This window comes from Amblyomma mixtum, chromosome 2 (genome assembly GCF_055824585.1).
Source record: "Amblyomma mixtum isolate Tamu chromosome 2, ASM5582458v1, whole genome shotgun sequence".
NCBI lineage: Eukaryota > Metazoa > Arthropoda > Arachnida > Ixodida > Ixodidae > Amblyomma > Amblyomma mixtum.
The window spans coordinates 188,170,791-188,194,140 of record NC_143013.1 but is presented as its reverse complement, the minus strand read 5'-3'; the positions used below and the strand labels follow the sequence as shown (position 1 = coordinate 188,194,140).

Genomic DNA, 23,350 nt, shown 5'->3' with positions numbered 1-23,350 from the left:
CACTGTTCTTCCGTCTTGTTCGAGTTCTCTCACTAGCCTGCCTTCTCTAAGGCTGTAGTCTTTTACTTTCGCCTTCTCTTCTTTGGTACGTGCGCTCCCAGGCTACTCCAGAACGGTTATAAGTTCTCGCAGTTCTTCATCTCCTCTCTGAAGAACATTTACTTGATCGGCGAGGTCACATGTAATACACACTTCAAACCTGTCTTCAAGCAGGGAGTCCATTTTCAGGACGGCCGTGCATCCAAGCTCGCTCAAATTGTTGGCGAAACACTCCCGATACTCGTTTAGGAGGCAAAGAAGCTCACCCTTCTGCTCTGTGGTCACTGAGGGCCCCACCTCCACCTGTTGCTCCTCAATTGGTTGGCGATCTGCTCTCACACAGAGAATCTCTGGCTCGTCCACTCGGCATCAAGCTCTTCAGGTACACCAACAACATCCTCTGTTACGCGCCCGAATGGCTGTCCTTTTCTGATAACCACTTCATGGTCTCCGCTCGTAAAAACCGGCACGGTGATTTCCCCATCTTTCATTTCAAGAAGATTTTCGTTCCCAAAGGTACCATGCAAAACCGGCCCGGAAAGGTCAGATGCCATCGACAGTGAGATCCAGTTGATTGTGTTAGGGTGCAGGACACTCTTGTCAGTAGTCTGCACACGCAATTTCGACTTATTCACCGGCTCTAAATGGCAGAATGGGCATTCTTGCTGACGCCAAAAGCGGAGGCAACCACCAAGCCTTCCGTAAGCTATGTATGGCAGTTCTGCCCACGATTAAATCGAGTGACAAAGCATCGTCCGGGACAACAAAAATTGGAATGTTCTTGCCTGTGATGCCGTCGATTTGCAGGTCGGCGTAACACTTTCCAATCGCTCTTGCGGACGGGGTGCCTTGGCTGCCGAAACCGTAGAGCGCTGTGGAATCTTTTGTCAGCACTGCGCCGCAGCGTGCCACCGCCGACGCGCGCAAGAGGCACCCAGAGCTCCTGTTAGCAATCATGCCGACGAGTTCCGTGGTCCCATTCCATGTCACTTGCTTGAGTAAAGCTCCCGGAACGATTTTCTCCTCTTCGGAGTCAGTAACTGCATTGGTCTCGTTACTTTTAGTTTTTTCAGAACAGTGACGCTGAGTGTGCCCGCTTTTTCCGCAACGTAAACATCGCATCTCACGCCTTTCGCCTGGACAGTCGCGGGAGATGTGCCCGAATAGGCCGCAGTTGTAGCACTTCATCTCGCCTTTATCGTTCATCAGGGGTGGTCTCCAGTCCTTGCTCGGCCACTGGTAGGTGCTCTTCCGTGCAGGAAGTCTTGTTGGGCTACTCGTGGTGGTCGCGCCGAAAGGCCTCTTCTTGTGCGTACTGCCGAATCTCTGCTCCCGCTCACGATCAATGCGCTCAAACTCCATGATGTCGTGGAGGAGATCGTCGTCGTCTTCGTGGGTGCGTCCTAGTAGCATCGTACAAAGTTGTCTTCAACGTAAGCCAGTCAACACTTGCTCACGGGTGTCGCAGAAGTCGAGATTTGCCTCCCGACAGAGGCGAACCTTCGAGTGGAAGTATGTCGTCGTGCTCTCGTTGCGCTGCTGCACGCGCTCCTGCATCTCTTTCTCCACCTTTCTGCCGCTCGGGTCTGTCCACAGAAGGTGCGGCGGAAGTGGTATGAGAAACTTTCCCAAGACGTGGACACCTCGACGCGTGAACGCAGCCAGTCCTTGGCAGGTCCAACGAGATGGCATTTGGCCGTTTCTAACCGAAACTCTTCTGGCCAGCGGTGCAAGGTCGCCGTCATTTGGATGTTTTTGAGCCACTCCTTAGCCGATGCTGCGTCTCCACCTCCCTCGAAGTCCGCGATGTTCTTACTCAGGTCATGCATCATATGATAGCTGGGTGTTGCCGTGCTTGGAGTTCCTGATGGAAGGTCGAGTCGCTCCAATAGGCTTGTCAGAAGCCGGTCCTTTTCACGCATTGCGCTCAGCAGCTCCGTCACAGTAACGCTCTCGCTCGCCCTAGCGCCATCCTGGGCGTCGCTGGTGTCCACTCCTTCTCCAGGTGTATCGCTCATGATTCGCTCTGTGCACACGCCCAAGTCACTGAATTCGCACTCTTCTCCGGTTCTTGTTGGCTTTGATCCCACTTCTGATATGTTAGTGATGACCAAAAAAGGGAAGGGGGAGCGGGTAAGAATACCCACGCACACACAATTTTTGGGGAATAAAAACGGATATATTGTGGTTACAATTCAAGTTCGCGCACTTCAAAAGGGTTCGCACTGTCTTACACGCACGTCCGCTCAGATCGCTCGCGCACCACACACTCTCGCTGCGCTTCTTGCCGCCGACGCTGATGAGTCGACGCGCTGCACTCGCGAAAACACAAAGCATCACAAACACAAACGGCGTCCTGACGGCGCCGGGATGAAATGGAAGAGGATAGGCAGGAGGACCGACCAACGCACCGAGCCACATTCACGTGAGCGCCACTCGAGGCAGGCGATGCGGTGTGCACTCTGGACCGACCGGGGCACCGAGCCAGATTCACGTGAGCCTCTTGAGTCGAGGGGACGACTGCCGCCGTCTCGACGGGGGTAGGCGCCGATGAGAAATTGCGTCGTACGATGGCTTACAATAGTACATCTCTCACTGAGCAGCACTGTCCTCTAGAACCTTGACAGGTAGCTAGAGGAGCCCCATCAACACATCAAGCAAGACTCCATATATGCAGTTTGGGCTAATTACAATATACTGTTAATTAAAGCAGTGACAAGGATTTACTGCTGGATTCTCTGCAAAGCAAGTCAAACAGCGGATACAAGTAAACAACAAAATAAAACGAGGTTAATATGGATGAAATGACATCACATAAAACAAGGAACTTGCACATTCTTGCCCATTCTTACGTGCTTTGTACAGTTTCCGCTGTTTTCACGATTGTGACTCCTTAAAACCATATTCCTCGCTTAATCACGCTCAATAATGTTCGGCAGTGTACAAACATAACATCGTCCTTCAGTCTTCATATCAATGAACAAACACGGCGTTGCAATATCTGAGGGCCTGAGCACAGCACACGTTGTAACAGGTGAGCGGACGCACTCTCTAATGTGTGGAGGAAATTCTACACCGCTCTGCTCCACAACTAACTTCTGACAAATGAAAAGAACTGTCTCAGAAGGTTCAACATCTGGTTGAAGCACATGCAGGATGTGGCGAACAAGCAAAAAATCCCCATACGAAGCCAGTACAGCAGAGGAGTCGCTTTTTTTTTGCCTTTCTGTACTGCTCACTGTTGATTATAGTGCCTTCGAAGCTGATTCTGTGATACTCATTTATGATGCTGATCGGCACACTCAATGTGTTGTACACCACATGTAGCTCCTGTGGTGTCAGAGATCCCTTTACTGGTGCACCAAAGAGACACACGTCACCAACCCGAAGAGCTTTCTTGGTAGTCCCATTGGCCACCAAGCTAGAGCAGAAAGACATAACCTTTTCTGGCATAGAAAGCATCTGGAGTGCTAGCTCTAATTCCTGCTCAATGATTACTCTCTCTATGATTTGAGATGGGCCCCCCTTTGCAGCATTAACCATTTTTGTCACTTTACCATTGCCACTTTCGAACGGAAAAGCTGAATGAGCCCATAGTGGTCCGAGATTTTTGACACTTGAAGTGAGGTGCAAAAGTTGATGAAGGTTGAATGTCATAAAGCGGGCCCCATACAGTTCTTCTGCTTTTGAGACATACGCTGTCAGCAGATTTTCTGAAAAAGAAAAGTCATGTAGCTATAGTAAATAAAATAATAAAAGTAAACAAATTCATGCTCATGTTTCTCTGTCACATATAAGGTGTTCAAAAGAAATATATAAAATAGCTGCTCAAATGAGTTACTTAAGCTCTTTATGTAATTATGAAAAAAGCTTTCAATTTTCTTGTTGTCTTAATGCACATGAAGGCCAATGTAATCGAACAATGAACATCCATAGACTCGTGCACAATCGGCGAAATTAATTTTCAGACTTTGAAGATCGCATCTGCGTACCTAAGAAACAGGTAAATTTAAGCACCTTGTTTCACTTTCACTGCACGCATTTTATGAAAATAAAAGCATGTAGTAATCATGCTTCCTTTGGAAAAGTGGGATGGGTCCAATTTACCTGCACGCTGAAGACGTGCTGTTGATATCTCCATCATCAGCAAAGAGTAGATTCCTTCCATCAACAGAGCTGCATGTTTCCAAAATCGTGGCTGCAAAACTCCAAGCGTTACTGGGAGGCAGTAGAACAGCAGCCAGTGTTTCCATTCACTGGCCTTCCAGAAACACCGGTTAACCAGGGATCTCGGAAGCCGTGTGAAGCTGTGAGGTGGCCGGATACTCAAAAGTCTCTTGTCCAAAGTGGCTACGGTTGATGGAGTGCCTGCAAAAAATAGCGAATAATATGCACCTACGAGCAAGCCATATAATTAAGCATGAACCATTGCATTAGGAAAAACTACATTACAGCGTGCTGTTACACAAAGTACGTGCTGCTGACAGTGTCATGCGCATGTGGCATTTTAAGGTCTAGGCTTCACATGATCTGTATGTTGCATATAACATTGCTTCTTTTCATCGAAACAAAGGTGCTAATGGGGAATGGCAACGGCAAGCCAGTCGCAGTACAGCTAGGTACCAGCCTGAGAGTCGCTCCCCCCGTAAAACTGTGTATACACTGCGATACCGTAGTATCATGAAAATAGCTTGAAAAGGAATAAAACAAATGATGCTGCGATACTGTCCAATCACGAATTGAGGTTGGTAAGTGGAATACTCACCGATGTAGAAAGGCTCATGAGAATTCGTCGAGTCCAGCCAATACTCTGTCATCTGCCTGGCAACGCCAAGCAAGACACAATGCATGTACTCCACTGCCAGGCCATTGACGACGTCAAAATTTTTCAAATTGATCAGAGGCGACGGCCCCTTCAGACCATTCACATGTACACCATATTCAAGGGCCCGGTCCATATCCTGAAGCACACCGGCTGCCGTCCTTGGGTTCTTTATGGTAACCTCACGGTAACACCGAGCACCTGAAATCATGCACTTGAAATTAGTTCTGGAACGAACTTTGATAAGAAAATTTGAAAGTAAAAACTGAAACAAAAAAAGGTGGCGATATGCATACCGTGACACAAAATCAAGCCATCATTGTAAACGGTTATGGCTAACAAGAGACATTAATCTATTGTTTAATTATATGGACTATTGATATGCTATATAATCAATAGCATAAGTAAAAATGTTGCTGTGTGAATATTTGCATGTATTTCTAACAGTCACCTTAATGATTTTAACAAAATCGATGCGAATTCTTGATGCGGCATATTATGGTTTTGCTGCCAAATACGCGTCTTTTTGTCCTTAAAGCATTTCATAAAAGCACTTGTGTACCACGATAAGTGGGGGCCTGCATGGTTGATGTTTAGACAGTGATGTATGATATCATGCAAGTAAGACCTCTCATTATAGTTAAACAATGAAAATCATACCTTGAACCATTTCTCCGCATGTTTCACACCATGGGCAACCAAACCTTCCGTTGAATTGGACGTAGTTGGCCACTGCAGCACGAGCAGGAGCATCCAGTGTGCAGCAAATCACGTGGACAGTTGACCTTATAGTTTCTTGGCCACATGTCCACAAAAGCGTCCCAACGGATGTAATAGCTTCGACAAATTTGTCAATGAAGACACCCATATTTGGATGCTTCGGGCCGAACCAAAGACCAGCCAGGACTGGAGTTTTTTGGCGAAGCTTTGGAGGAAGCTCATTGATTATCAGCTGTATCGGCCATACCGACGTCTTTGAGGACTTGTACACCGGGCTCCCATCAGTATTAATGGTAACAGTGAGGTCGCCAGAAGAGATGTGTCCTTGGCTCCGGAGGTTTTTGTAGAGATTTCCAGTTGTTATATCCCAGATTCCATCTTCTGTAAAATTTTGTTCTATCTTTCTCATTTGCTGTAGTATCAAATCCTTGCATGTTTCGATTTTGTGAAGAAGTTGCTTTTTCAAGTTAAGAATAGAAAAAAAACAACCTCGTTCTTTCAGCTGCGATTTTCTTAGCGCTCTTTTGCACGTGTCACACCGCATCTGATCTGGCACACTACAGTCGCTGCGCAAAAGGCTGCCGCAAACATCGCAATAGTAGTGGTGTTCTACACTGCCGCTCACTTGAGGCGCCCATAGCTTCCTAAGCAGGTATTTGCTCCGAGGCAGTACATCACGCTCAAGACCAAACAGTCCGTTGATGAGCCGAAGCAAGCCGTCAACGGCGTCCCATGGCAGCCCATGTGCAACCACGAAGGCTAAAATCATCACGATGGCGGCCGCTTTTGTTGTTGAGGAGCCGGGAAGAGTTTCGTCTCCGTATTCATCCAGAGTAGCACCAAGAGTTTCCTCATAGTGCATGGATTCCCCTACTCCGGCACTACACGCGCTTTCGTCGTCTTCGTGCGATGGTGGCACGTTGTTCTCAGTGCTGCTTGACGGACACGGCGAGCCACCGGTGACAGCGCCAGAGGCTACAGAAGCTTCGGCAGTATCGTCGTCCGTTGCGGCTGCTTCATTCACGACCTCTAGCCGCTGCCTGTAGCGACGCGTCGATGCAGGCACAGAAAATTCATGATCCTCGTGCAGGTATTCTTTGCGCCTCTTCCTCTCCGAGCGATCGCACATTGTGTAGAGTCAAAAAAAAAAAGACACACGAAAAGTCAAAGCGCAACTTGTTCAAGTGCAGGTAAGACGAACCATCGATAACGGCAAATGCCTTCACCCTACAACAAAAGGTAAATACAAATTAGAAATCGACCAGAATCAACGACAGGATATTACAACGAAGCCAGCACTTCGACATTTGCTGGGCTAGCAAGACATAGAGACATAGTTGGTTATATTAACTCTATGCATAGAGCACACGTCAGATGTTATACAGCGCCACGCACGAGCGCAGGGTTTCAACTGAACATTAAAAGAGTGCAAAAAACTAAATTTTGGGTGCATGTTTTCTTGTTTGTATTCATGCGTAAGGCATTATTATACATGGGTTACCACCTGGTATTCTTCCTACTACCGCTACATAATTTATAATCGCATTTCTTTCTCGTGCTGTTTCGGTTTCGGTTCAACAGCCGACTCAGCACTACGACATCAACGTGTACTTACAGGTCAAGTGAGACATGAAAAACGTTCATATCATCGCTGCTTCCACATTTGTTGTCATTCCGGCTCTTGAAGAATGGCTTCAGCACTGCATTAAATTAAAACGATGAAGCAGCGATTATATGGATGGTCGTCACAGCCATCGTACGGGTGTGGAAACCGAAACCGAAACAGCACGACAGAAAAAAAAATTGTTTATCAATTATTTGACAGTCGTAGGCGAATATCACACGGTGGTTCATTCATAGTGGTGTCTTCCGCATCATTGTAGAGAAGAAAGCATGCCACCAAAATTAGGTGTCTATACTTCTTTAATTCTTTACAGGGAGGAGAACAAAAAACAGAGGGAACGACAAGGGCGCAAGTGTACCACAGGATCCAAGAACCAAACAAAACCAACAAAACAAAAAGAAGGCAAAGCAAAAGCTAAGGGCGAAGCGCCACACGAAGTATACTCAAGGTGCATTATTTGGCATTGATGTAAGCGCGGCTTAGGGCAGCTTAGGGCACCATGGTCGCATCCCATTTCAGCTCCAGCCTCTAGTAAAGGCACAATACTTGCTCTCTATCCCTTTGTGTTCCCAGCAGGGGTACGAGCGCGAGAAGAAAGCAGCTAAGGCGAGCCACCTGCTCTGCAAGCAAATGCAGTATTAACCCTCTGAACAAGTGCCGTTTACAACCGGTCTCGAAATCTGGTAGCAGCGAGAGTACTGCGGGCTAATTGGTGTAACATGACAAAAGTAAGTAGTGAAAGAAACAGGACGTGGTAATAACTTCCGGGGATTCCGGTTCATACAGATTAAGGGGCAGCCCCACCCTTTCCGGCCGAATTTCGACGAAGGCGAAATTCTAGAGGCCCGTGTGCTGTGCGATGTCAGTGCACGTTAAAGAACCCCAGGTGGTCGAAATTTCCGGAGCCCTTCACTACGACGTCCATTACAACCTGAGTCATTTCGTGACGTTAAACCCCAATAAACCAAACCAAACCACTTTTTTTAAAATAGATACAGTGAAAGGAGACTGACTCATACTTCATCGCACTTGTCTCGCTGACAAAATTCTTTTCGCCTTCTTAGTAAGGTAAACGTGGTTGCTACTGGAAATAGCCTCTCGCCATGCTTCCAGGCTAGTTCCGTCTTTGGGAACACTAAAGAGCTAGGCCTGCTTCATGTAGGTTGTGTAGCTCCCATTGCAGCCATGTAATTATAATTTTCTTGCAGTAGCCAAATACGCGAAATATTCACGACAATGGACCGAAGCATGTGCGTCTCTGCAGTCTCATTCGAAAGGAGCACAGTCGGGTCCTTCGCATTGTTTGCACACCTGTAAGCTCAGCTCGGTCCTGAATCAGGGATTGCTACTTGTGGCACGATTACATGACACGGCTCTTAAAACCTTTGTGTGCGCCTGCTCCGAGGCGCAGAGCAGGCGAGCGCCCAACGTCGTCTGCTCGAGCAGACGACGCCGCTCCTCTCTATGGTCGGAAATATAGGTGCTTGGACAGCGAGCTGGATAAAAGCTTGTACCGTCTCAGAATTAAGTTGTTGAACAAAGATAATAGGGATATATCAAGGTTGGCTAATTTGATGACGAATCTGGCAAACTTTCTGCTCGTGCGCCATGAATAGGGGAGGCATCTCTCCGTGCTGCCCCCAGCGGCGGGGTCGTTTTCCGGTCACATGATTTTTTTCTTTCCTCCATGTGGCCACATGTTTGCGTGCTCGTCTCATGCTCGTTCGTCGTCGTTGTTGTTTGTGTGCTAGTGTGCTCAGGCCTCGCCCGCGCTGTTTTTGCCGTTTAGCTGTGTTACCTTTCATCGCAGTAAGACCGCGGTCGAAGATGACAGCACCATCGTACGCTTACGTTGAATACAAGGACGGCGCAAAAGCCATTGTGCACATTTCAATGGTCAAGGACTTCGAACCAAAGGACGTGTGGCAAGTCACAAACAACAGGAAGATTTATTGGCGGCCGGGCGATGGCGGCCATGAAGGCGAAGAAGGATTCTACGACGGCGATGTTGTGATTTTAGGACGTAAGTACGCATTTCAGATGTCGATTTTCTTATACCGCTGTCTCAGTAGCTAATATCATTCAAATTGAATAGCGTTAGCATCAAATATCTTTAATGAGCTGGCGCATGGGACATTGAATGTCGTTGGGTTCGAATGATGTCCGAACTCGAGCCACTCGCATTCGATCTCGTACTTCGATGATGTCTCGAGACGTCATGTACGCAGCAGAAACAAGGAAAGAGAAAGATAATGTGCGCGCCGCCAAAGTTTAAATTTCTTTAATCCAGTTCTGCTAAAAAATTTGTTAATTTTGGCATGAAACTATTCGCAAAGTAGGTTGTCGGTCGTGGATAGCCATTCCTCTCGTATCCGGCAGCGGCCGAGGACAAGGCACGGCCCTGCCAGGGACCGTCAGTCATTTTGGGTTCTGTGCTTCTTGTTGGTTGGCGTTCCGCGTGCGTTTAGCTCTGGATTGCTTGAAGTTGTAACTTAGCTCCTCACGTTTACGATGTCATCTGCACGTTTCGCGTTTCTCCACTTTACACCATGTTAGTCATGTTGCATGTATATTATAGTGCCTAGAATATTAAGCACCATATCGTTTGTTTACGTTTATTGAATATTTCCTGTACATTGCTATTGCTTTTGATGTTCACAGTGCGGCAGCGTGATCATGTAGCTGCTGGCTGCGCCCGCGTATATGAAGGGCACGAATTTAAAAATTCATTCTTTTTAACCAGCCATAGGTATTATGCAGAGCGGCGAAAGACGATGGTGTAGAGGGGGAGCTGAAAATCGAAAGGCTACACCTTATAGCTAACAGACCACAACTGAAGGTACCAATCAAGAACATACAACTGGAAGTATTCATGTGATTTCATGGATATTATTTGGTGTCCTACTCCCAGCTTCAGGGCGCAGGTTGGTGGAGGAAGGGCTAAGGCAATTACACACACACTGTAGCTTCTTGACATGCTTCATGGGCACCAAAGGTATTGTTCCTGGAAGGAGGGAGGGGGGTGCTTGTTGAGATGCCAGCTGTACAGTAGCACTGCAAAGCAAATTGAGCCCCTTCTTTACTCCTCCTTAGATACCTGCCTGCCGCGAATTATTTTCAACTACCCACTGACATTTCACGGCACACGGGCATTTTTGATTGTCATCACAAAAATACAGCTGCCACGGTTTGAATAAAAAATTAGTCTATAGTGGTTTGCATTGATCGAAGGGCACGCTGCTGTCTGAGCTAGGCTGGATAAAGATTAAAGAAAAGAAAATCCAATCATTCTTTTGAATTGGGATGAAGTGAACATTGTAAGGAGTAGTGTCAGTGTCATCTGTCAGTGTTTTCTTGTAATTCCTACTTTAATAATTAGTAGATCCTAGGCCCAATCCCCACTGCGGGAGCCGTGCGATTCAATGGGAGTGAAATGCACAAGGTCCCCCCATGTGCAGTGATGACAGAGCGTGTGACGTTGAAGAACCCCAAATTGTATAAATTATTCTGCCGTGGGATAAATTATTCAATAGCCCGCCACTATGGCGTTTTGAAGCCCATCTGCCGTTTGGGATGTTAAACCCCAAAATTCACTTTATAGTCGACATTAATAATTCACTCTTTTAATATGGGTTTGAAGAGTTAGACCAAAAATTTTTGCTTGCGTGTTCTGTTCTTTCAGATGATGTGCTAGACATTAGTATACATGAATTACATTGTGGTATTAGGCTACGACCACTAAATGATTTATAATTAGATTTCCTCTTTATGCTGGTTCGGTTTTGCTCTCATCAGCCATTTGATTGCTGTGACATGTGGTTCATGTTTCAGTCGTGTAGCATGAAAAAAAAAAGCCAATATGACTGCTGATGCGTCGTACCGCCTGTTGCAGCAGGCTTGTTTGTGTTGCAGAAATTAAAACAAATTAACAACCTTAGTTTTTAGCAGCTGTCATGACCTGAACACACACTGTTACTTGTCATTGCTATCGCTTGGTTGATGAACCCAAACCCAGAAAAAGCTTCAAGAAGAAATTGAATTATAAATAATTTAGTCGTAGTGGTTGAATACCACATTGTGAACCATCTGTATTTTAAAAGCCAACACATCCTTTGCAAGAAGAAAACATGTGACTGAAATTTGTGTCTATGGTTCTTTAAATGCTCAATTAAGATTTGGAAAGTTGTTGAGTGCCATGAAAATGGTGTGGAATAGATGCTTCTGAAAAACTACCCTTTGCATGGCTCAAGCTTGTTTTTTTAGCACAAATAAAAGCCCGTGAAAATTTTTGAAGTATTATGGGGCAGCTTGCTCCATGTGCTCAAATTCGCTGCGACTGCAGCACTTCTATCTTCGACTTCATAAAGGGCCACTTGTGTATCCCTTCTGCACTACCCACGAGGCTTTACATTGCTGGTGGTTTCGAGCTATGTGCTTGCAGCCGTTGGTGGTAAGCGTATTTCACCAGAGGTCAGACTACTACAGAAGCAGATTGATCACTCACTGCTGCTGCTCTTGGCTGTTGTCAATGGCCAATATTGAGTAGAGTGCGAAGTTCTGCTAGCCAAAAGAGGTAATGAAAATTACATTGAGTGGCTTTCACTTCACGTTGTGTAGCTGCCAATAGCAGTGTTGTGTTCCTTTAGCGTAGCAATGGTTTTAATTCACACTGGTTACATTCTTACATCAATCATTGTCTGGCCACACACACCACAGCTCAGCAGCATCTCTGTCAGTTCACACAGACGCACACGTAACTGTTGCTACTGGGTCAGTTGCTGGGGCAGTGGCTCCATCTGCCGTAATGTGCACGACACACATGCATACACAGCAGGCAGAGTCGGGACGACAACAATTAGTGGCTCCTCTTTGATATAACAAATTAGTAGCTGCTGCTGCGCTGCTTTAAGGGTGTCTTGGACCGTGAGAAAAAGAACAGAGAACCGTGAGAAAAAGAACAGAGAAAATGCTTAAACTAAGCATAAAAAAAACGATGAGTGCCAATATTTCAGCGGCGCATTTTGGCCGGCTGCCCGCAGAATAGATGTTGTTTTCTTTAAACACGGATGTAATAGCTGTGCTCGGTTTGTGGGAGAAAACCTCAGTAAGGTTTTTGTCACATGGTTTGTACTTGCACAGTCCTTCAAGGCTTGCAAATATTACTCAGTAAAATTAATTTCTTTTGCAGTTGACAAGGCAGACCTCATCAAAAGGATGATGAAGAAGCGGAAGAGTGTGCCACGCACAGTGATAGAAGAGGCAAGCCACCGGGTCATCAATCGACCATTAGAGGTAGCCTTACTGCTCATGTGAATTCTGTAGCCTTTGCATTTAATGCATTACTGTAATTTTGTTTTCGTATTTGTTTCAAGGCTCATCAGCTGAACCCCACAGCAAAAGAAATGAAAAAAAGTGCAGCTTCTGCAAAAAGAGCAACAATGAAGCATATCGCCAAAAAGCGGGCACAAGCCTGTCAGTCTGACACAGACAGCGACGATGACGTGGTGCCTGGCAAACTGTTGAGGAGAGCTGAAAAGCGGATCTTAACGCTTGAAGAGAAACTCAAGGTATCAGAGAGGGCCCGGCTGGATGAAGTGCAGCGAAATCATGAGCTCCAGGAGCTCATGGGCACGACCATAAGTAAGTGGCTAATTAATATTGCAGACATCTGATTGTCCCAGAAAGGAAAAAAAAATAAGTGGCTTTTGCACTGTTTGAAGCAGGCAGCATGAGAAAGATGTCGGCAATGCAGTAATTTTTATTTTTGGAAATAAAAAATATGTACTTTGCTTTCAGTAAAACCTGTGTCTAGTGTGCAGTTTGACTGAGCATTTAGTGTATGACTTTGCTCTGGAAGTGCACAAGCAGGATATTAAACCATTATCTTGCAGTGAAGTGAGTACTGACTATAAATCATTGCTGCAAGGGGTTCCTGGATTTGATTGGCAGGGAGTTAGGAACAATTTCTCATCTGTTGCATTTTGCAAGCCATGCTTGGGTATTTCTGAGGCGAAAATATCAGACATTTAAATCTCATGGCTGGCAACTGTGCTAAATATCGATTAATGCCCACTGAAAGCTCTTATTGTGGAATGTCCAATTGGTCATTGTGTTCATGGCTTCTGCAGGGCAACTGGAACACAACGTGATGGCTGCACTAGCATGCAAGAAAACGCAAGCAGCTTCGAGGCAGCCATCTGAGGTATGAATCACAGTACAATAACATTGCATTATCTCTCATCTACAGATATACATTCAGTGTAATGAACCTCATACTATATGTGCAGCATATTTGTGTCGCTTTTTATGTTTAGGTAAAACCCAGTTGCTCACTTGTGTCTCGATGTGCTCTAAGAATTAACTAGCTAACATAACGCATGGTTGGCAACATCTTTAAACTAATTTTTCATTTTTAATGCCTTCCTAGATCAGGGTCCCGAAGAGAAGACTGAAAGATTTAAAGCACACCGATAGGAAATCACAGTATGATTCTAGAGATTGTACAGCCAATGTAAGGTGGCTATTTCTACAAAATAATTGCCTGCCTATGGGTAGCACAACATGGCAATCCTGTAGCCATTCAACGCCATGCCGATTCGAGGCATTCACTGAAATATCTTTGCTCTTCGATGTGTTGAACGCTTTCTTGACACCACTTTTAGGAGACTGATTTTGACCCAACCAACCGAGGGTTGCAGAGTCCAAACTCAGCAGCCCGCTCCCAAGATTCAGTCATGGAGATGGTACTCCCCCAAGAGGCTTGTGAGAGCTACCAGCAGGAGGCCAGCCCTGTGTCTGAATATTTGGGGCCAGTAATTGCCCCTCCGAACACAAGCAGAACTTCAGGCACCCCTGAGAGGCAAGAGGTGCCACCAAACTTTCGGCTGTCATCCTTATGCAACAGGCAGGCCAACCCGCAAGAGCCAGAAGAGCACCAGCCTTCACCCAGGTCGCAGATTCAAGTAAGAGGCTCTGTGTCTCTTGAAAGCTTCACAAATGCGGGCATCTTTTTGTGTTACTGAAGTCATTAGCAAAATGTTCAGTTGGGCGAGTTGGTAGATATTCATGATTTGAACAGCGCGAACTACAAGGGACAAGAAAAAAAGGGACACAGGACGAGCGCTGACTCGCAACTAAAAGGTTTATTCACTGAAACCTTCTTATATGAAGAAACAATCAACGGGAAAAAACAACATAAAAAAACTAAAAACCATGAAACGCAACATTCGTCAGGTGCTCCCGAGAAAATTCATCTCCCTATCGCAGAGGAAAACAGATGGTTTGCTGACGCAATTCAGTTGATCCCCTGCGATGTGAAAAGCCTCGACAACTTCTCGTGTCGTCAGATCACTGTGGGTGTATAGTACACGTGTTTGATTGAATATTGCAGTGCATTTTTTTCTTTTTCATGACTTTACATTCTAGACATTGTTTGACCAAATGTGAAAGGTCATCACCGTTGTTTAAGTTGTTCCTGTGCTCTTGCAGGCGCTTGTTAAGGAAACGCCCTGTCTGACCAATGTAACGCGATCCACAGGAAAGGGGCACACTGTATACAACACATGTTTTACAGGCCACAAACTTATCCCTGTGTGCAACGCCACATCCTTCTTTTTTCTTCTTGGCCTCTTTCTTTCAATGGCAGGGCATATCTGTTTGAGCTTGACGGGGGCTGAAAGGAACACGCCAACTTTGTACTTACTTGCTACGTTCTTTAGTCCGTGGGAGACGCGGTGAACATATGGCAAAACGGCAAATTTCTTTTCAGGCTGGACGTCTGTCGTAAGCGGAGTGGCCTGACGCTTTAATGACTGAATTAAACGAGAACACGCCCCTGCTATCATCTGGTCTTTATATCCAGCAAACTTAACCCTAGACAACTGGGTCTGGAAGCTATCTTGAATGGTGTGATGACAGGATTTGGTCCAAGCACTTCGCAAGCAAGAACTGATTATGCTATTTTTTACCAATTTGGAATGACCGGAGTGAGAATTAAGAAGTGTCTTTGACGACCTCGGGTTATACTTCCAGCAAACATGGTTCTGCTCGAAATGCAGCCGCAGGTCTAAAAACTGCAGTTCGTCGTTAACTGGTGCCTCAAAAGTGAACTGTAACCCCGACCCACACTCCCTGAACACTTTTAGAATGTCAACCATTCGAGCCGGAAAACGCCCACGTTCTACAAAAATAAGATAGTCATCGACATATCTGACGGTCTTGAGATGTAGGCCAGACAGGTTCTTTTCCAGATCCCTGTCAACGTACAACAGAAAAATGTCACTTAAGACAGGGGCGACGCTGGACCCGATGCACACTCCTGATTTCTGCGCAAATAGCTTGCCTTGCCACCCTATGAAAGTGGAATGCAAATAAAACCGTAGCAATTCTAGGAAGTTTTCCACAGAAATCCCGCATTGTGTTACGAACGCCACTTCGTCATTATCTTCTGTAATGTACCTTTTCACACGCTTTAACAGGCAGTCATGTGGAAGGCTATAATACAGGTCTGTGACATGGCCCCTGTCTTAAGTGACATTTTTCTGTTGTACGTTGACAGGGATCTGGAAAAGAACCTGTCTGGCCTACATCTCAAGACCGTCAGATATGTCGATGACTATCTTATTTTTGTAGAACGTGGGCGTTTTCCGGCTCGAATGGTTGACATTCTAAAAGTGTTCAGGGAGTGTGGGTCGGGGTTACAGTTCCCTTTTGAGGCACCAGTTAACGACGAACTGCAGTTTTTAGACCTGCGGCTGCATTTCGAGCAGAACCATGTTTGCTGGAAGTATAACCCGAGGTCGTCAAAGACACTTCTTAATTCTCTCTCCGGTCATTCCAAATTGGTAAAAAATAGCATAATCAGTTCCTGCTTGCGAAGTGCTTTGACCAAATCCTGTCATCACGCCATTCAAGATAGCTTCCAGACCCAGTTGTCTAGGGTTAAGTTTGCTGGATATCAAGACCAGATGATAGCAGGGGCGTGTTCTCGTTTAATTCAGTCATTAAAGCGTCAGGCCACTCCGCTTACGACAGACGTCCAGCCTGAAAAGAAGAAATTTGCCGTTTTGCCATATGTTCACCGCGTCTCCCACGGACTAAAGAACGTAGCAAGTAGGTACAAAGTTGGCGTGTTCCTTTCAGCCCCCGTCAAGCTCAAACAGATATGCCCTGCCATTGAAAGAAAGAGGCCAAGAAGAAAAAAGAAGGATGTGGCGTTGCGCACAGGGATAAGTTTGTGGCCTGTAAAACATGTGTTGTATACAGTGTGCCCCTTTCCTGTGGATCGCGTTACATTGGTCAGACAGGGCGTTGCCTTAACAAGCGCCTGCAAGAGCACAGGAACAACTTAAACAACGGTGATGACCTTTCACATTTGGTCAAACATTGTCTAGAATGTAAAGTAATGAAAAAGAAAAAATGCACTGCAATATTCAATCAAACACGTGTACTATACACCCACAGTGACCTGACGACACGAGAAGTTGTCGAGGCTTTTCACATCGCAGGGGATCAACTGAATTGCGTCAGCAAACCATCTGTTTTCCTCTGCGATAGGGAGATGAATTTTCTCGGGAGCACCTGACGAATGTTGCGTTTCATGGTTTTTAGTTTTTTTATGTTGTTTTTTCCCGTTGATTGTTTCTTCATATAAGAAGGTTTCAGTGAATAAACCTTTTAGTTGCGAGTCAGCGCTCGTCCTGTGTCCCTTCTTTTCTTGTCCCTTGTAGTTCGTGCTGTTCAAATCATGAAGTCATTAGGTCTCCTGATAAACAACCAGTTCAATTCTTTTTTCGTGGCAACAAAGTTTTGAAACATAGGAGTCAGTGCCCGAGCATTGAAAATGGCTTGTAGATGAGAGGAATACCTTAGTTTCAAAGCACACGCAGGAGCTGCCTGCTAGTCCCTTTTTACACATATGAATAGCTGCATGCAGCTTTGGTGCCGATGATGATTGCTGTTCTTTCAAAGCGATGGAGGAAGTAGCAGGAGAAACCGGACCACAGCAGGATGGAACCTGCCAGTCATGCTGTGCAAATGAAGCTTTTATTATACCACTTCGGCTGCTGAATTCTGGATTTTCTCTTTTTTTTTTAGCCTGTGTTCTGTAGTGCAGGTAGTCTTGGACCAAGAAGAGCCATCAAAACCTGAAGGCATTGAATATAGTTGCTGTCACTGTGTGTAGTGTATATGTAGATTTTACTATCAGAAATGCTTTCATGGCTCATGCACCCACGTGTAACGATAATGCAGTCGGTGCGCGTTCTTGTGTGTGACGCTGGTCATTGCTGCTTGCATGTTTTGTCATTTCCCCTCTCCCATAGTTACGTGTAGCCTTCTTGCTTGCTTAAATGAAGCTTTCACTGTTTCTTCTCTCCTCTGGCTTCATAAGAAGTAGGGCTCTTGCCCTTATTTTGCTGCCTCTTATTTTAGTTTAACAGCAGCTGTGGAGGCTGACTGGCGATCATAATTAGTGCTGCTCCGAGTAGACATGAAGATGCCATATTGTGAACTTTATTTTGGTTAGAGGTCTCGAGCCCCAAGACCTCAACCCTTGGTAACTCCTCTGCTTATGTAACGCCCTCTTTGGCACACCCGTTTCTTTTGTCCGCAACTTGTTGCATGTACTCCCATCCATATGCTCAAATTGTCGCTGATGCGCTCACTGCATTCTTTTGACCTGAAGGCTAATGAGTAATTTCATGCTAATTGTGGTGCAAAGTTTACTTCAGTACGCCCATGCTAGACTCAAGAGTGAGCTGCTGGTCATGTTGGCAAATTTTCTTCCTGTTTGTAAGCATTGAAAGAGGATATGCGGCTTTGATTTCTACTAAAATGTGTATAAATTGCAGACACTCCAGCCAGCAGCTGCTGGAGGCGACACCATTTCAAAGGCTCCACTCTTCGTGGCTGTGGATGGAAAGGCAAGCTCAATTTTACACTTTACAACAAACTGCTTTTCACTTATATTTGTGTGGGTGATGATAATAGACACCAAATTTTAGTTGCATATTTTCTCCTTTTTATTAATGTTTAAGACATCTCAATAGATGAAAAACAGCTGGTATTTCCCAACAACTAAATACTTTATAATTGACATTCTTTGAAAAGCCAAATGATGGCTATAATGTCAAATGTCAGTGTAGTTCACGAATTATACAAGAAGCTTAAATTTAAAAATGTGCCTTAATTAAAAAAAGGGGGGGGACTGGTTTTAAAAGGCCGCTGCGATGTTTTCTTCGGTGCCTATTAATCACATTAAATTGAATCAGCATGCGTTCCAGAGAACAGTGTAAAAAGAATTATTCAAATCAAAGCATGCAAATGAGTTATTACTTTGAAAATTCAAAATAAAGAGATGAGATGAAAACTCATTTCGCTCGCCTGTTTCACCCACCCAGTACTGAGATAAGGCGCTACCAATTGGAACTGTGCCTAGTAGGCAGTGGAAGCTTGCATGCGATTTTTGCTATGCTGGTGCAGCCCACATCTGAGCATTTGGAGGGCAGGGCAGAGCCCAACAAAAGAAGCTCCTAGATGTTTCTTTGTTGGTAAGATTGAAGGTGTCCCCCTCCACCTATTATCCCCACCCTCGCCTCCCGTCCTGTCTGCCCTTTCTCCACATTTTTGGGAAAGGTGTGTGGACCGGCTTTTTTTTCCTGCCTTGGACTTACGCGAGTCGAAATATGACGAAAATGTTATTTTCGCAAATTTTTGGCTCTCGAAACCTATGTCCCCCCTCACATGCTCAGGTGGGAACTGAAATGTTTTTATAGCGTGTAAATGGCCGACATTGGTGCATTTGACAACAGCTTTAGCATTGCCCTTTTTTTCTTCAGCAAAATGGAAGGTCAAGAAAAAAAGTGTGATGTGTAGGCGAGCACTGTGCACCTAATGCAACGCTATTAAAGCATTCTCATTTGTGACTTGGTAAAGCGCCGCTAACTTTATGCTGCCTGCTCTGCCCATGACAGACTACAGTTGAATGGTGGTTCTGAGGTTAGTGGCAGTGGCTGCTTTTATCAGTCAGCAAAACGTAGCTGTCTTGGGCAGTAGTGTGAACAAGAAGCTTGGCAGATTTCTCGAATAAAGATAAGAAAATGATGCTCTCTCTAACCTCCTCTTTTCTCACAGCGCTCAGTTAGAACTCAGTACTTTCATTGAGTTGGAGTTTTCAATTGAGTTCACTAAAATGTTTTGCTTCTTTTGTTAGGTCCACATTGGCAATAACTTTTTCATAGACGCTGAGAGATGGAAGTGGATGTGCGCGGCAAGTACAGACTCGCAGTTTGCCCGAGAAATCATGCGTTACTTCTGGGATTCTGCGACGCTGAAAAACAGGAGCGTTACTGGAAGAGCTTGCCAATACAAGCTGAAAGACGGGGCCCAGGCAAAGCCAGCACTGACGCCCGAAAAGCTCAAAGCAGTGCGGAGTGAGTAGGCTTACATTGCTTAAATGAAATCTCAATGTGATTCAACGAATTGTAAAGGCTTGAATATGTCAAGCTTTCAGCTAAACCATGTCAGGTTCTTTTTTCCGTCACTGAAATCTTGAATGGTAACGTAATTGCCTTCCTGCTTTATTCTTTAAAACAGTGTTATCAGTCTCTTTTGCTATTTTTATTTTACTAGTAGCCTTTCAGCACTACATTATGGCACCCGCTGTGTATAAACAAAAAAAATGGGGACACAGGCAACTACTATGTGTGAACTTGGATGTTTTCGCCATGAGGACAGAATATGGCATATGTTCACATGCACAGTGATGTGATTGCTGCGCCAAACTGTGCCAAAAGGCATAGCCTGCTACATGCTGCTACATTATGCCAAATTACAAGAAGTCTGCGCCAGGCCTGCACCGGAACTCCGTATTTCCATGGGAACAAAATTCTCGGGAGCTGCGTTTTATCCCTCGTGAACATATGTATGCTGGCCTGGTGCCCGTTGCTTCCCAGAGTCATGAAAACAGGAGCGAAATAGGCCTGCAGCACGGAGGGATTTACTCTGGTCATCCTGCGGCGGGGAGGGTACGCTGGGTATGCGCATGGCACAAACATTCACAATTGGTGCCGGCCGTGAATTCCATGTCATTGCTCGGCATAGTCAACTGCACGCAACTTCAGTTTTGCATCGTCATGTTGAGTGAGAACAGTAAGAACAGTGCACGATGCGCGCAAAGTCATACAGGTGCCTCGCATGCGACGCTAAAATTGGAACTCTCGAGAAAGTGACTGTACTGGTGCAGCGGCGGCACTTCACGCCGCCGCTTTAGTATACTGCCGCATTCATCTGATTGATGCTAGATTACTTGTTCATAGCTGCAGGGTAACATTTTAAATAGTTTTAGCGTAGTGCGATTCGCATCATCATCATCATCAGCCTGACTACACCCACTGCAGGGCAAAGGCCTCTCCCATGTCTCTCTCCATTTAACCCTGTCCTTTGCTAGTAGCCGCCACTGTATCCCCGCAAACTTCTTAATCTCATCCGCCCACCTAACTTTCTGCCGTCCCCTGCTACGTTTGCTTTCTCTTGGAATCCACACCGTTACCCTTAAGGACCAGCGGTTATTTTGCCTTCGCATTACATGCCCTGCCCAAGCCCACTTCTTCCTCTTGATTTCAACAAGGATGTCATTAACCCGCATTTGTTCCCTCACCCACTCCGCCCTCTTCCGATCTCTTAAGGTTACACCTATCATTTTCCTTTCCATAGCTCGCTGCATTGTTCTTAACTTAAGCTGAACCCTCTTTGTTACGTGGAGGCGATTCGCATACTGCTACCGTAAACCGTGCCCGCGTTGAGCTATCTGCACGTGCTTTGATCACCTTGAAGAGCGCACATCGGCCATTGCGCAGGCATAGTTTTGTCTGCGACTCATCTGCGAAAGCGGACCATGCTGTGGTAAAACTATCTGATAACTCGATTGTTTTCTTTTACACATTGTTTTTCTTTTCAAACATAGCTGCTAGGAACAGCAAAATATGGTGTGCGGTGACGCGTGACACTTTGTCCTATGTGAGTTGCACCGAGCTGCTCCGTAGTGGCTTCGGCCATCTTATCACTGCATGTATGTATAGGCGCACTAGGTTCATTCAAGAGGCAGAATAAAGGACGTCAGGACAGCATTGAGATGTCGTGCAGACTGGGTTATTTTTCGCTCCAAGGGAACAACATAAGTGGGAAGGAGGAAACAAGCGAGAGAGAGAGGCACGGTTCCCTTTCATCGCGTCCCCCACATATGAATCCAGTGATGGACCCGAAGTGTCTTTTTTAGAAGTGAATAATAAAAGTGTTGTACTTTCAAGGCAGGCGTTCTTGGCATTTTCAGTGATTGCATCAATTTAACTTCTTTCTGCATCCATCTGTAGGATGTCTAATTTCTGTGCAGCAGTCATTCCTAACAGAATTAATTGTTTTGAATAGCCAGTATATGTTAACTAGCAAGCCTGCTTGCTATTTAGAATTGGAACAAAACTTCATTTTGTCATGCTTACAAAGGGCACATTGTGCTGAAGACCACCGATTCAATGTGTGATTAACAGTGGCTTGTGTTTATCTGCTTTTTTGCGAAGGACAGAATTTTGCCACTTTTCTTTTTCAGCTGCATTTCGAGATTTCTTGTCCTTCAATCACAGTGACTTGAATCGGTTTTCTGATTTGTATTTTTTTTTCTTTGTAGGGGCTTATGGTGCATATGTGCAGGGACACCCGAATGAAAAGCACAGTGAGGACGAGAGGATAAAGTTCCTGAACAAACATCTCGCCTCAATGCTGCGCGACATGCATTAATAAAGGATGTCCGCGAAAGCATTGCAGTCCTTCAAGCTGAGCTTTACAGCACCATCCTTTTTACGCATGCGTGGTGCAGCAACATTATGATGCATATTTTGAAGACATTTGTTTAATTTTTTTTATTATTATTTACAAAATACTGCGGACACTGAGTCCAAGCAGGGTGGGCGAACAAGTCAATCAAACAGCAAAAAACGCAACAGTTCAAAAAAAGAACAACACAATACAGCAATAATTGGTTACAACTCATGAGACAATGGTTTAACTAGCTGATTCCAATCTGTTATTGTGCGTGGAAAGAACGAAAACTTGTCTGTTCTAGCGAATATAGGGGTTAGAGAAGTGGAATGGTGTTGACGAGTTTGTCTGGTTGGTGCCGGCGTTAAGTATGATGAGGGATCCAAACCAAGTTTGTTATGTAATAAGAGAAATAAATTCTAACCTAAGCTTTCTTCTCTAATGTTCAAGTAGTTCAATTTTATGAATCTTGAATGCAAATACCAACAGGTTAATGTGGATTCACAAGGCCGACCATTGCCCGTGGTGCAGGCATTGTGACATTTCTCTTTTTCATGGGCTTCATGCATGGCCAACATTGCTGGTGAGCGTAGCAGGGTGAAAGATTGTCTATCTTTTGCCCTGCTATGCTCACCAATATCGTTCCCTACAGAACAATGTTTTCCTGTGCAGGAACAAATTATGTAGATAGGAGGCCTTGCGTCTTTTTTTAAAGGACATTCTGGACATGGACGGTAGTCCCCAGATGGTGACAGCACGAGTGACTATTTGTGTTGATAGGTTAGTGTCTGATTATATGATTTTGTTATTGTAAGTGTCGTTACGGTGGAGCAATTGCCAGCAGCAACCACAAGGCTAATCCCACCTGAAGCTTACATCTCAACTCATGTCCAGATTGTGATGCCTGGTCGATGGGTAATTAAATTGTGGTACCGTGATCCAAGCATTATGATTCTTGTAGTACATCATGAAAATAAGTCTGAAACTAATAACATATCTTTCTCATATTACCCTTTAGTTTTATGACTTGGAATTATGCCATCATGCCTCGAGTATGCATTGCACACCTTCTAGCTGTACGACCTCGTTGACTACACGACCTCTTACGGTGTACGACCTCTTAGGGTGTACGACCTCTTAGGGTGTACGACCTCTTAAGGTGTACGACCTCGTAGAGTGTACGTCCTCATAGGGTGTACGTCCTCGTAGGGTGTACGTCCTCGTGGGGTGTACGTCCTCATAAGGTGTACGTCCTCATAGGGTGTACGCAGCAATAATTGCGTACAGAATTCTCATACATATCTTGTACATTTTTTTTCAATAGGGCGATACTG

The 23,350-nt window shown here is 45.2% G+C and overlaps 1 protein-coding gene and 2 pseudogenes across 1 annotated transcript; 1 reads left to right on the top strand and 2 right to left on the bottom strand.

Annotated features, from left to right (window-relative positions):
- Positions 1 to 666: 666 nt before the first annotated feature.
- LOC149361845 (uncharacterized) lies at positions 667 to 2,057 on the bottom strand (annotated as a pseudogene).
- Positions 2,058 to 2,951: 894 nt separating this feature from the next.
- On the bottom strand, positions 2,952 to 7,383 carry LOC149361844 (uncharacterized; annotated as a pseudogene).
- A 1,928-nt stretch (positions 7,384 to 9,311) lies between these two features.
- LOC149361843 (uncharacterized) lies at positions 9,312 to 22,013 on the top strand. Its single transcript, XM_089572841.1, has 8 exons — positions 9,312 to 9,756; positions 12,394 to 12,497; positions 12,578 to 12,845; positions 13,334 to 13,407; positions 13,868 to 14,167; positions 18,056 to 18,127; positions 19,417 to 19,636; positions 21,886 to 22,013. Exons 1-8 carry the CDS (start codon positions 9,717 to 9,719, stop codon positions 21,993 to 21,995), a joined length of 1,188 nt encoding a protein of 395 aa, XP_089428967.1. The 5' UTR covers positions 9,312 to 9,716; the 3' UTR covers positions 21,996 to 22,013.
- The last annotated feature ends 1,337 nt before the right edge of the window (positions 22,014 to 23,350 follow it).